The sequence below is a fragment of the Seriola lalandi genome, unplaced genomic scaffold, assembly GCF_002814215.2.
Source record: "Seriola lalandi dorsalis isolate HSWRI2012SDOR001 ecotype SW California unplaced genomic scaffold, Sedor1 jcf7180002054333, whole genome shotgun sequence".
NCBI lineage: Eukaryota > Metazoa > Chordata > Actinopteri > Carangiformes > Carangidae > Seriola > Seriola lalandi.
In genome coordinates, this window is record NW_019524886.1 from 639,669 (window position 1) to 651,256 (window position 11,588).

The window sequence follows — 11,588 nt, forward strand, 5'->3', positions numbered from 1 at the left end:
GCCAGGGACCGTCAAAGGTAGCAAGGCAGTCAGGTAGTTGTGCACCACCAGCTGGAGTCAGGGGAGCTTCATCCTTTTTGAATGCCACAAGCCCATGGAGGCCTGGTGTTCATTTGGCTGCTAAAAGAGGCTTTACTGGACAACAGGTGGATTTACGTTAGACAAGAATACACTTCAGTTTTGTAAATCCAGTTTCATGAAGGTAAGACAATTATTAAACGTGTGTTCTGGTTAGAGCAAGACAATAACAGGTGATAATCTCCTGAATAAAAACTTGTATTGACCAGTGGTATGAGCTGTTTGCATTTACATGTGGACTGTTAAGTCTATAATGAGTCACATTTACTTTAACAGTCTTCACACTGATGAAATAGATCTGGCATGAAGGTTACTTCAGAGGTTTCTGTCTGAGAATATGAAATATTACATTTTCTACACATTTGCAGTAGTTGTGATTAAGTTATGTGCATCTAAAATGTACAAAAATGCTTCTACAGACCGACTGTTTATGTGTTTTTATGGTCTCAAATGTTTCTATGACCTTTTACTTTGTCTTTGTCCTCCATTATAATTCTAAAATAGTAAAACCTCTAATATGAACTTGCTTTAAGTTTGCTGTCATGAATGCCACATCCAGTTATAAGGGAAATTTCTTTTTTTTTCTACCTTAAACTATGAACTAACTCTCCATCAATCCTTTCTACCTTTCCTAGATGTTTCCTTGGTCCGCTGTTTTCTCTCTTGAGCCTAAAGTGCCTGGCCAGCGCACCACTGAGGAGTTGGTAACCAATACTCTGATGTTGGAGCTAGGGGCCATGGTGAAACGCACTGAACGCATCCGTTTAGAGAGGGCAACAGAGGGCCGGCGCCGCCGGCGCAGCTCATCCTCCACAGCTGACTATAGCTGGCTGGCCAACACCCCAACCCCCCAACCCTACGAGCTGACACCCAACGACCTGCTGGAGCTGCAGGACCTCTGTGCCAAGATCCCTCCTGCACAGTGTGGCCCTGCGATCGTCAGGTGAGGAAGACAACAAGAAAGACAGGGAGGCAGACATACTTTAGATACAAACTGGCAGGAAGAGTGAGGTATAAGTGTTACTACAATTGAGCGAGTATAAAACAGACTGAAACAGAGAGATGCAGGATAATGCAAAGATATAAAAGATGGAGAGCCACAGAGAAAATGTTAGAGACTAAAACAGAGGACAGGTAAGTTGAAATAGAGTATGAGATACAGGTATGGGTATACAGGAAGAGAGCTGCAGGGTTTCAATCTAATCCCTGTAACATCCTTAACTATAACTCAGAGAGCAAGCTGATAATTTCATAACCCAATTCTTTCTCTAGGAGACTACGTGCCTGACATTTAAACGTTACAGGCCTAAATACGGCTCAAACACCTGTTCTATCCTGCTCACAACTTGTTTGTTGTAACTGGCTGATTAATCCATAATGAAAATATTTATTAGTTGCAGCCTTGCAAGGGTCAAGGGTCGTCACTGAATTCATGGTTGACTTCTAACTTCTGCAAACAATTTCCCATTAAATTATGTTTCATTTTACTTTTATTTATTCATTTTTTTTACTGGTTCTATCTGGTCTCAGCCACCTTCCAGTACACGTTAGTGTAATCAGGTTTCATATCCTACCAAGGGCGTAGCTAGAGATTCTGGACGCCTTTAAAACACTGCACTGTGATGGCACCCCTCTTATGACTACATCTGTTTGTCTCTGCCCTCAGACTGTGTTCCTGTCTTGTTAACCCAGATCGGTTGGTCTGCATCTTCACTGTTCCTTATTCCTCCTTCTGTAGATTCAGAAGGCTGGTGTCTGAGATGGAGCCTGAGGTTCATGAGGTTCCTCGGCTGTTTCGCTCTGTACTGCGCGAATGTGTGGAAGAGCAGAATGGAAACGAAGATGTTCAGACCCAGGACACGGTGATTGAGAAGCAGCAGCGCAGCAAGAGCCTCTCCTTCGTTACTTTCCGCTCAAAGTTTCGCACGGGGCAGTTCTTCAAGGGCAGCAGCATGAGAGGTTCCAGAGGGAATCTGCAGCAGCAGGTAGATTGGTCCGACGAGGAAGATGATGGAGAAAGAGAAGAGGAAGCCATCAAGGCCAGGGCAAGGAAAGGAAGGAGCAAGAGCATGCCAGAGATTACCCCCATGGAGCAAAGCGCCCAGGGGTGAGAGAAAGGAGGGAAAGTCAGGGGAGAGGAAGGAGGGAGGGAAAGGGGGGGTTATAGAGGGCTAGCATAAATATGGGGAGGAAAGAAAAACAGAAAACGTTAAGAATGGAGGGATGGTAGGTTTCAGGGGAAAAAAAGAGACAGAATAGATTTGAAAGATTTTCATTTAAAAGGATTTTTTCCCCTTCAGGAAACCTGTCTACTTGCTAATGAACTTGAAGTCTTCAGTCCATCCCAAAAGCACTACTGTTCTGGTTTTAAGATGTCTGAAGCAGAAAGGTTAACATTTTGTTTTATTATGCTGAGGGGTCGAAGTCTTTAGCTATGCTAGTTGCTCTTTGACACTGCTAGCATCATCCTAACATGCAACAGTGAAAATGCTGACATGCTTATGTTTCGCAAGTATAATGTTTACCATGTTCACCATATTAGTTTAGCATATTAGCATGCTAATGTTTGCTAATTAGTGCTAAGCACGACTTAGAACTGAGGCTGATGGGAATGCCATCAGTTTTGCAGGTATTTGGGCATATTTCGACCTGATGATGGTCCTAAATGAAAAGTTAAAGGCTCAACAAAGTTAATACAATTAATCATGACAATACAACCAAATGTTGTGGAGACATTTCACTGAAAAACACAATCTGTGAACCTCATGGTGGCACTAGATGAAAAAGTCCGTAGGATTCATCGTCTGTGGACCAAGGATGTCTGGACAAACTTCCACCGCCGTCCCTCCAGTAGTTTTTCAGATATTTCAGTCTGTACTGTGTTGAGTAAAATGGCTAACCTTCGCATGCTTCAGGTATCTCTAAAACCAAATGAATGATGCTCCCTGAACAACAGTTCCTGATGAGTCAATTACACATCTCATGAACTGTCCCTTTAAAAACATATTGTGTAACCAACAGGACAGCTGTCAGTAGATGACAGGAAGTTCAGCTCAGGCCACTTGTCTGGATATTCAGCAGCCACAGTTCAGCTCAGTTAGTGGCTGCTCTCCTAGTGTATCCATTAAGCAAATCCTTGCAAGCATGGAATAACTAGAATCATCTGTAATCTTTTTTTATTGTGAATATAAAATTTATTTGGGGAAATACAATGTACAATGAAATACAATGTTCTTGTCACTTCTGTGATTAAAACGTTGCTTTTTTCACAAATATGTGTTTTGTGGTTTAAATGAGTCCAGCTGTCTGACATTTGAGACTAAACTGTAAACTTTTAATATCTAGTAGTGTCTATACGAGATGCATTGACCTTTCTCACTTTTTTTGTGGTTGACAAGGCAAAATGTTTATATGTACAGCTATCTGGGGCCAGTACTTTGATACATGAAAGGAAGGAAAAATAAATACCATATGTCTTTGTGGTGTGAAACTGCAGCGCGGCACTGTTTAGCACCTCTCTGTTGGTTAGTCTCATAGTCCAGCATGGCTAATAATATCACTGCTGACTAATCCTCTTATCCCAAGAAAATCTCAGCCATCACTGCCAGCACCCCATTATTATTTTATTAATATGCACTTTCTTATCAATACATCATTATCACTATTTGCACTTTGTACATTGAAGTCAAGGCTTTTGGCTAAAAAGAAAAAAAAAAGAAAAAAAAAACAGTAGGGGAAAAATAGGAAGAATGTTTTCTTTCTTCTTAAAAAGCTGTGGTCATTTAAATAACATCCTGTACATTAGATAAAGAGGGAAAGTAACTACAACAGTGACATCCAACCAGACACTTCCAGGGAATCTGGCTGATTGAGTCACTTCATCAGTGGGCCTTCAAACCAGTGTAACCCCTTCATAAGCACTGATGTCGAACCTGGATCCTGTTCAGAGACTCATAAGCTGAAGTCTTGCTGCAGCAATCAATGTGTGAGGCTTGCACTTTCTCAACAATTCAACCTGCCTCGTGGCTGCTAACCACACAGTTTAATTTAAAACATTTTTGTTACACTACTTATCAACATTCGTACAGCTCATGCCTGAATTATGTAGCAAAGCTCCCTTCAGCTGGCTCTTAATGCCTTTTCATGCCTTCAGGAGACAGAAATGCTAGACCACAGCGAGTGTCTCTGTAATGTGTCACAGTTCAATAAAAGTACCCATTTGGCAAATAGACTTTGAAAGAAAAACAGAATGTAAATGGATAAAAAAAAAAATACTTCACATCATAACTGAATGGTGGCAAGTGAATAATTGCTAATGACTGAGACACAGGCTTTCTCTTCAATAAAAAGCAAGTAAACTAAGAAGCAAAATAATCTGAGGATAAACTCCAGTTCTGTTGTTTGGCTTTGAAATAACAATAATTATGATGATGTGGCAAAGGGAGTAAACAGGAAAAAAAAATCTAAATTAAAAAGACAGTTTGCAGAATCAAACCATTAAATTAGCCATTTTTGATTAAATGTTTATGAATAGTTGGTCAAAGTACAATACAGAGCAGCTTTCTGCTCTCTCTATACAAAGTAGGGATTTTAGATAATTTATTCTTTTTATTTGGACAGAGTTCAGCATCTTCTTTCTTCACTGAATTGTTGAATTAAGATCGAGAGTCTGTGGCTTGGGAATAACCGACAAGTCTGTATTATTTCTGAGTGGATCCCAAGCCTCCATCAAACCGTCACTTTGATAGAGGAGTCTGTCCTTCAAATAAGACGTCCGGACATGTGGTCTCAGTCCAGCTTCAGTTTTAGCTTCAGCTTCCCCTCATTCGATGTGCTTTTCCCCTCCCTTCAGCCACTCCTCATTTCTTTAGGCGAAGAAGACGACAAAGACGATGAAGAAGATGACGAGGACGAGAAAGATCTTGATCATCAGCCAGCGGTTGGAGGAGACTGACTGGAAGTATTTGAGGATCTCTGTGTGGGCGGCCTCCACGTTAAGCTGTGTGTCCTCCACGTTTGCATCGATCCTGTAAGAGAGACATGACAGGCAGATCAGTGACACTGGGCTTTTAACAACAGATGCAAATTACATTACACCTCATCAGTTTTCTCTCAAATCAGTTATTTTTGACATTTTAGAGACTAAAAGACAAGTCAAGTAATCACTTATATAACTCAGATTAATTCAAAATGAAAAAATTGTTAGTCAAAATCTTGACGATCTTATCATGGAGCAAGTTGTAGAAACAAACAAAAACAGTTATTGATATGAACAATCTGATGTAATTTGATAAGATGAGTGACTGTGATTTTGCCTATATTTCCCATATAGTTAGTTATATCCCAAAATATACATATTGATATTGTAATAATGATTTAAACCATATCACCCAGCCCTGATTCATTATTCCCAGAGTTTATTGAAGGGACAGAATTTCATGTTCAAGATTGTCATCACAAACTAGTTGCATTTATTTCTCTCCATATGCCTCTTTTATTTACAGTATGTGTTTCCATCTTACCTCTGGATCGTCTCCTCTTGCTCCTTGACCATGTGTGCCAGCTGTTGGAATATAGAGCCCAGTTCCACAATGGTGCTCTCAATGTTCTGCATGGTGTCTGCACGGCTCTGGATGTATGAGTCCTGTAATGACACAGGCAGTAGGATTACAAAAAGGGCCATGTTAGAGCACATAAATGGACAGTTTACATATTTGGTGATAGTTTTCACCAAACATCTTAGTCTACCTGCTCATCAATAAGTTGGAGTTGCAAGGGATTGGACTGAGAGTCCATATCGATGGCCACATCCCCCAGACTCCGGGACTCATCCTGCATCAGGACTGAGCTCTCTGAAGAGAGACAACAAGCAAAACACAAACGCATGTTCAACAAGATTAGACAGAAATCCTCAATGGTACAGGGGAAAAGCAGTGAGAACAGCGGGCACATACAGTAGCTAGTTATACCTGCTGGGAGAGTCAAACGTTCCAGGGAAATACCTTTTAAATTTGAGGTTGTATAGCCCTGGTAGTCATTGCGCGGCTCGCGAGCTGCATGCGGCTCCTGGGCCCCTTTTTTGCGGCTCCCTAAAATATTTTTTAATTTTTGCATTATAGAGGACCAAATACAGTAATAATCATTCACAAGGACTAAGAGCAGTTCCCTATCACAACAGCTGTTGTTTGAGAAGTACACTGGCAGTCAAAGTTTCTGTTCAACCCATGCCATTTCTGAATACATTTCAAGCAATGTGCCCATTGTAAATACCCTAAAATTAGAAAATACAAAAGAAAATATAAAGGAATGTGTGCACTGAAAAACATTATATTATGGTAATAATAACTGTTTGTTTTTACTTTGTCATGAGGAAACATGTTTTGGTTTCAAATATCTTATCTCTATTTAAGTACCTTATTGTTGACAAGCACATTGGTAATAATGGGACCACAATACACAAAAGGTCAGATGTACTGGACATTACTGTGAGTCTCAACAGTTAATTAGACCCAGATTATTTCAATAAAACAAAATGTTGTAAACATTCTGAATTTCCATCTAATATATGTTTATGTGTTTGAATGTGTTTATAATTCTAAGGTATTTACAATGAGCACTTCGCTTGAAATTGCCAAAAATACTGAAATACCACAGGCTGTTCATGAACATTTTACTGGCAGTGTGAATACGTGCACAGGAAGCGTCTGAGCTCCCCATGTTTAATAGAGGGTCTCTGATAAGTAGCCTGTTTGGCTATTTGTTTAGCTAAATTATAAACTGAGCAGGAGCCAGACATGTCGAATATTGCCACAAAGCCAAAACAAAGACATAATAAAGGTGTGTTCACTCTATTACACTTCTTGAAACTGTCAGCTCAGATTTTATGAATTAGATGAACAAATGAAGAGCGGGAAAAGACTGATTTCTACAATTGGGAACTATTGAAATTTTTAGAGGAATGCACATGAACCAGGACATAATTCATGAGGGTAGAGTTTATGCTACATATCTGGTTACAGTCGATATGAAACCAGAATGTAACAACAGAAACTTAGTATTCACTTTAACCCTCGTCTGTGCTGCAGGAAATGATTTTTATTTTATAATTTGAATGTAAGACAGCTGCTCATTGGTACTGACAAAGTTGAAACCTTGTGAAGGATTTTAATCAGCACAAAATGAGTCTGAGGCAAAACTTTTCCCATCGGTATAGAGTGAACACTCCCTTAAGAATCTACAACAACATGCTTTGTTTACCTGTTGCTGCCATTACTTTAATGCAAGACCCTTGTAAAAAAAAAAAAAAATCACAGTGAGTGACTACAAGCATGAAGCTAAGATGTGAACAGACTTACTGAAGTTGTTGGCCATTAGAGGAGAAGACGAGACAGGAGGCTGGGAGAACTGCTCTCTCCTGCTGCGCTGCTGCTTCAGGTTCTGTAGGAAAACAGACAAATGACACAGGGGGTGAACATGAGTGAGACAAAACCTGTGTCAACAACTTTAGTTTTTAATATTTTCTGACTTTGAATGATGAAGTTTACCAAATGTAAAGTGTACCTCACCTCTGTTCTGACTTCTAGGACTGATTTGAAGTCATTCGACATTGAAGCCAGTTTGGACTGTAGACAACAAAAGATGCAGCAAAGTTAAACAAAGTGCTGTTTAATTCAGCTGGGTACATTTGTTACAGGACACCAGTGTGAACAATATTTTTTCACAAACATTTTCTGATGGTTTTGTATTTCTTATGATATAAAACTACTTCAATGGAAAACAATTTTTATCTTTAAAACCATACACTTTATTTTACAATAACAAACTTCACGTTTTAATTGTTCTAGTGCAAATATAGAATATAATATGAATTAGACCTTATTGAATATACCTGTAATGACACCACGATAGTGTTTGAGTGGGTTTGGATATGCCTGCCACCCGGAGCTCCACGGGACCTCACCAAGTCCTGCAGCTGTGCTATCTGTTTGTTTAGACTGTTGATGTCCTAAAAACACAAACACGGGAGAGGTAGAAAACAATTTAATTGATATTTACAGGATTGTAGATAGCTGCTCTATTCATAAATAACATGTTTGCAAAACCACATTTCATGGGATGTTAACCATTCAACTCACTTGTTTAATGATGTATGTTAGCTCCTCAATCTCCACTGCTTTGTCATCAAACAGAGATTTTCTTTTTGCCACTAAAGCATCCAAATGACAGCATGTAGAGTCAGAGCTTTAGACCATAACACACACAAACTCATAACATTTTAATTGATGCTAATAAAACAATAATGGATGACTTACAAATAGTGAGCTTTTCCAGTTTGGCAAATGTATTGCTCAAGTCTTTCCCAATTCTCCTACAAGAAAACAAACACAGATTTAGCATTCTTTGTCACTCTTGGAAATATGTTGGTTTTGATTCTTACCAGGGGTTGGATAAGTTGATAAGATCAATTTATACTGTGTCTGTGTCTCATTACTCAGAATATTTTATATGTCCTGGACAAATGTTTCCACAAAAAATTTACATCAATCTTCTCATTTCACTCGCAGTGATCCAAATGCAGTATTTTCATGTATCCCTTACAAGCAAAATAAAGTTGTATTTCATATGCAGTAAGGATGAGGAGGATAATAATGTGTGAATACAAACAATGCAACACCCAAAAATCAACATAAAAGACCAAGTGCATTCTGCAAATATCCATGAGCTGTTAAAACATACGAGAAAACCGACTATAAGGAACTTACTTGGCCATAACTGTAAAGTCACTGCGCTGCCTGAGAGCGCTGAGAGCTGGTTTACTGGGCTGGACTCCATTCTGCCAGAGGGGTAAAAAGTACAGAGTATGAGATGGGAAGGGAAATCAAAAATAAGGGGCTGAGGAGCAACTGTGGAAATATGACAACAGGTTTCCTCAACATTGACTTTGGACTACTAAACATTGTAGTCAGTTCTTAAGTAAAAATTCCACATATTTCCTGTTATATGCTTTCTTTTAAAACTTTATTATTAGTGCACAATTTATGCAACAGGCTTTTGGGTTGTTGGTCAAACTAAGTAAACATTTGTCATGGTGCCCTATGTGCACTGCCAACTTGTAAATATAATGTGATACTAGATTGAGACTGATTCAACAGGGTTTAAGGGTTTGAAAGAAAAATCTGATTACAATACATTGACAATACTGCCATTTTAACATATAACTCAACAAGCCTTTTTGATGAGAATCCTTCAAATTTGTCTTTTAAAGAACTGAGACCAAGATATGTACCGAGGACATTTTGCAGTTGAAAAATTGACTTGTTAGTGCTCTGTGGTGTGTGTGTTTCTAAATTGCCTCCAACATATCTATCTGTCATATATACGGTACTAATATCAATATCTCTATGATAACTAATACCGGCCAATATATTCACACTGCTGACTGACTTCGATCTACCATTATTCTTGAGACTGGGAATGACATTTTGTGCCAATTGGGGATTTACAGTAAAACGGAGGACTCAACACAGCTGATAAAGACAACAATAACACGAATTTGTGTGTAACTTGACCTAAAATTGCCTAAAACAAAAGTCTGAAAAAAGTCCCAGAAGGTATAAAAAGTCTTACATTTTATTTACAAACCCTTGGATATTTTTCTTCCTTTCTGTTGACAGTAACGTAAGACATAACCTTTTATAGGAGCCTTTTAAGGAGTGCCTATAGCAACCTTTTTTAGGAGAACTAGGAAGCTCATAAAAGAAAGTGTTGATTTTAGCAAACATGTGATCTCTGTGGTCATTCTGCATCTCTGGTTGTTGTTTTGTGTTTGTTTGGGATACTTCTACTTGTCTCTGTTGTCTTTTAACTGAACCTTGTGACTTTAAAGCAAGAAATACGTTTACATTTATTTGGCAGATGCTTTTATCCAAAGTGATTTACAAGTTAGAGACATCACTAAAGCTTCAAATATTAAACTCATACAGAGGCTCTGGCCCAGGAGGGGCTGGTGTAATTTAGTGTAATCATTAAATACAACTTTTAAGCTATATATATATATCTTAAAAGTTGTATAAATATCAATAACTTCATGAAGTTAATAAATAACCTTATGTCATTCTTAAATCAGTATGACATAAATAGAATTCCATGCGGTACAAAAAAAGGTTTTAAATGTCATTGGTGAACACTGGAGAAATCAAAGACTTTGGAAAGGGGACTAAAAAGGAACCAAAACCAAAAGTAACCAAACCAAAATTCATCAACGTCACAAAAAGCTAAAGTGAAAACACATCAATTTACTGTAGAATGTAAATGCTGAGAAATTAAGACTAAATCATTAATTTTACATGAAATGATCCCTTTATCATTGTGATGTGATCAGGTGTACTGTCCCAACATACCTGTCTGCCCTGGAGAGACTTGCAGGCTGACTGAAACTCGAGGGTTCTGTCACGGCACGTCATCCTGCCGCCGGGAAAGGGTCACCAGCCGCACCAGCTGTACCCACTATAGACCAGAAACCACCTGGGAGTGCCGGGTCCTCCTGCTGTGCCCCGTGTGATGGATAAATATGAAGAGTCCCGGTGTGCGGACGGACTCACATCCAAGGCGGGGTATCCTTCATGGACATATGTACAAACATGTCTGGAAAAGGGACGTGTCGAAATAAAACGTTTAGGCTATCACATGCTGACAGCTTCAACTTTACTTGATAAAGCACACAATTTGATCAGGTTGGCTGAGTTGTGAGTTAAAAACCCAGCTGGTATCGTTAGCTCACTGCTCTGTTCGCTCACACCGACAACAAGACAGGGGCTAAGTTAAACTATAATAACCAGACGACAAATGACAAACAACAGCCACGACTCACAAAAAGCCATAGGCGAGCTAATTATACACATTATTAGGTAAGAATGATTATCCAAATTGTTAACCAGCTCAGTGTGCGAAGGCCGCCCATCACGACACAGCTGACTGTGGCCTTACCGGCTAGCCACAGGCTAACGTTAGCTCCAGAATGCTAACCTGCCTTTCCGTACGGTCTGTCCTGCTTTACTTCGGTCAAATTCGACCTAAAACAACCCTGTGTGGATTCAATTTATTTAAAAGACAAAAATCGATTAGTTCCAACTTACTTGAATCGATATTAGATCATATTTCGAGAGCTCCCGATGTTTCTGGTAAAAACTAATCAACCCAGGAGTTAAAGTTCCGATCCGGGTCATTTCCGGCATTGACGTCACTGCCACGTCTACTTTACCGATGTGGAAAATCCCTGCGGTTGCAATACATCACCACCAGGGGTCCCCCTGTCCCCAGTTCACACTTAGTTATTCACTATTTAGGATGCCAAAGTAAAGCCTGGGATTTACAGTACTGTGCAAAACGTTTAGCCACTAAAAGTGGAGTGAGAATGCTTTAGGAAATAATGCAGTGAAGTAGTTTCAAAGTAAAGCGCAGCAAAGATGAAAAAAACTCAATCAAAACCTGTTTTTGTGTGATCACATTCT

At 39.3% G+C, this 11,588-nt stretch overlaps 2 protein-coding genes across 4 annotated transcripts; one reads left to right on the top strand and one right to left on the bottom strand.

The window, feature by feature from the left end:
• Positions 1–2,190, top strand: LOC111655792 (protein RD3). Its single transcript, XM_023407308.2, has 3 exons — positions 1–202; positions 714–1,021; positions 1,817–2,190. Exons 1-3 carry the CDS (start codon positions 197–199, stop codon positions 2,187–2,189), a joined length of 687 nt encoding a protein of 228 aa, XP_023263076.1. The 5' UTR covers positions 1–196; the 3' UTR covers position 2,190.
• Positions 2,191–3,680: 1,490 nt separating this feature from the next.
• stx5a (syntaxin 5A) lies at positions 3,681–11,335 on the bottom strand. Of its 3 annotated transcripts, none has more exons than XM_023407373.2 (12): positions 11,214–11,335; positions 10,479–10,722; positions 8,841–8,911; positions 8,391–8,446; positions 8,214–8,284; positions 7,967–8,083; positions 7,644–7,700; positions 7,434–7,515; positions 6,081–6,167; positions 5,827–5,930; positions 5,601–5,722; positions 3,681–5,105 (listed from the first exon to the last, which is right to left on the bottom strand). In XM_023407373.2, exons 2-12 carry the CDS (start codon positions 10,539–10,541, stop codon positions 4,946–4,948), a joined length of 990 nt encoding a protein of 329 aa, XP_023263141.1. In that variant the 5' UTR covers positions 10,542–10,722; positions 11,214–11,335; the 3' UTR covers positions 3,681–4,945. The 3 variants fall into 3 exon arrangements, with proteins under 3 accessions (XP_023263141.1, XP_023263142.1, XP_023263143.1); XM_023407374.2 differs by having other exon boundaries at positions 10,479–10,696; positions 11,214–11,319; XM_023407375.2 differs by lacking the exon at positions 6,081–6,167.
• Positions 11,336–11,588: the final 253 nt, after the last annotated feature.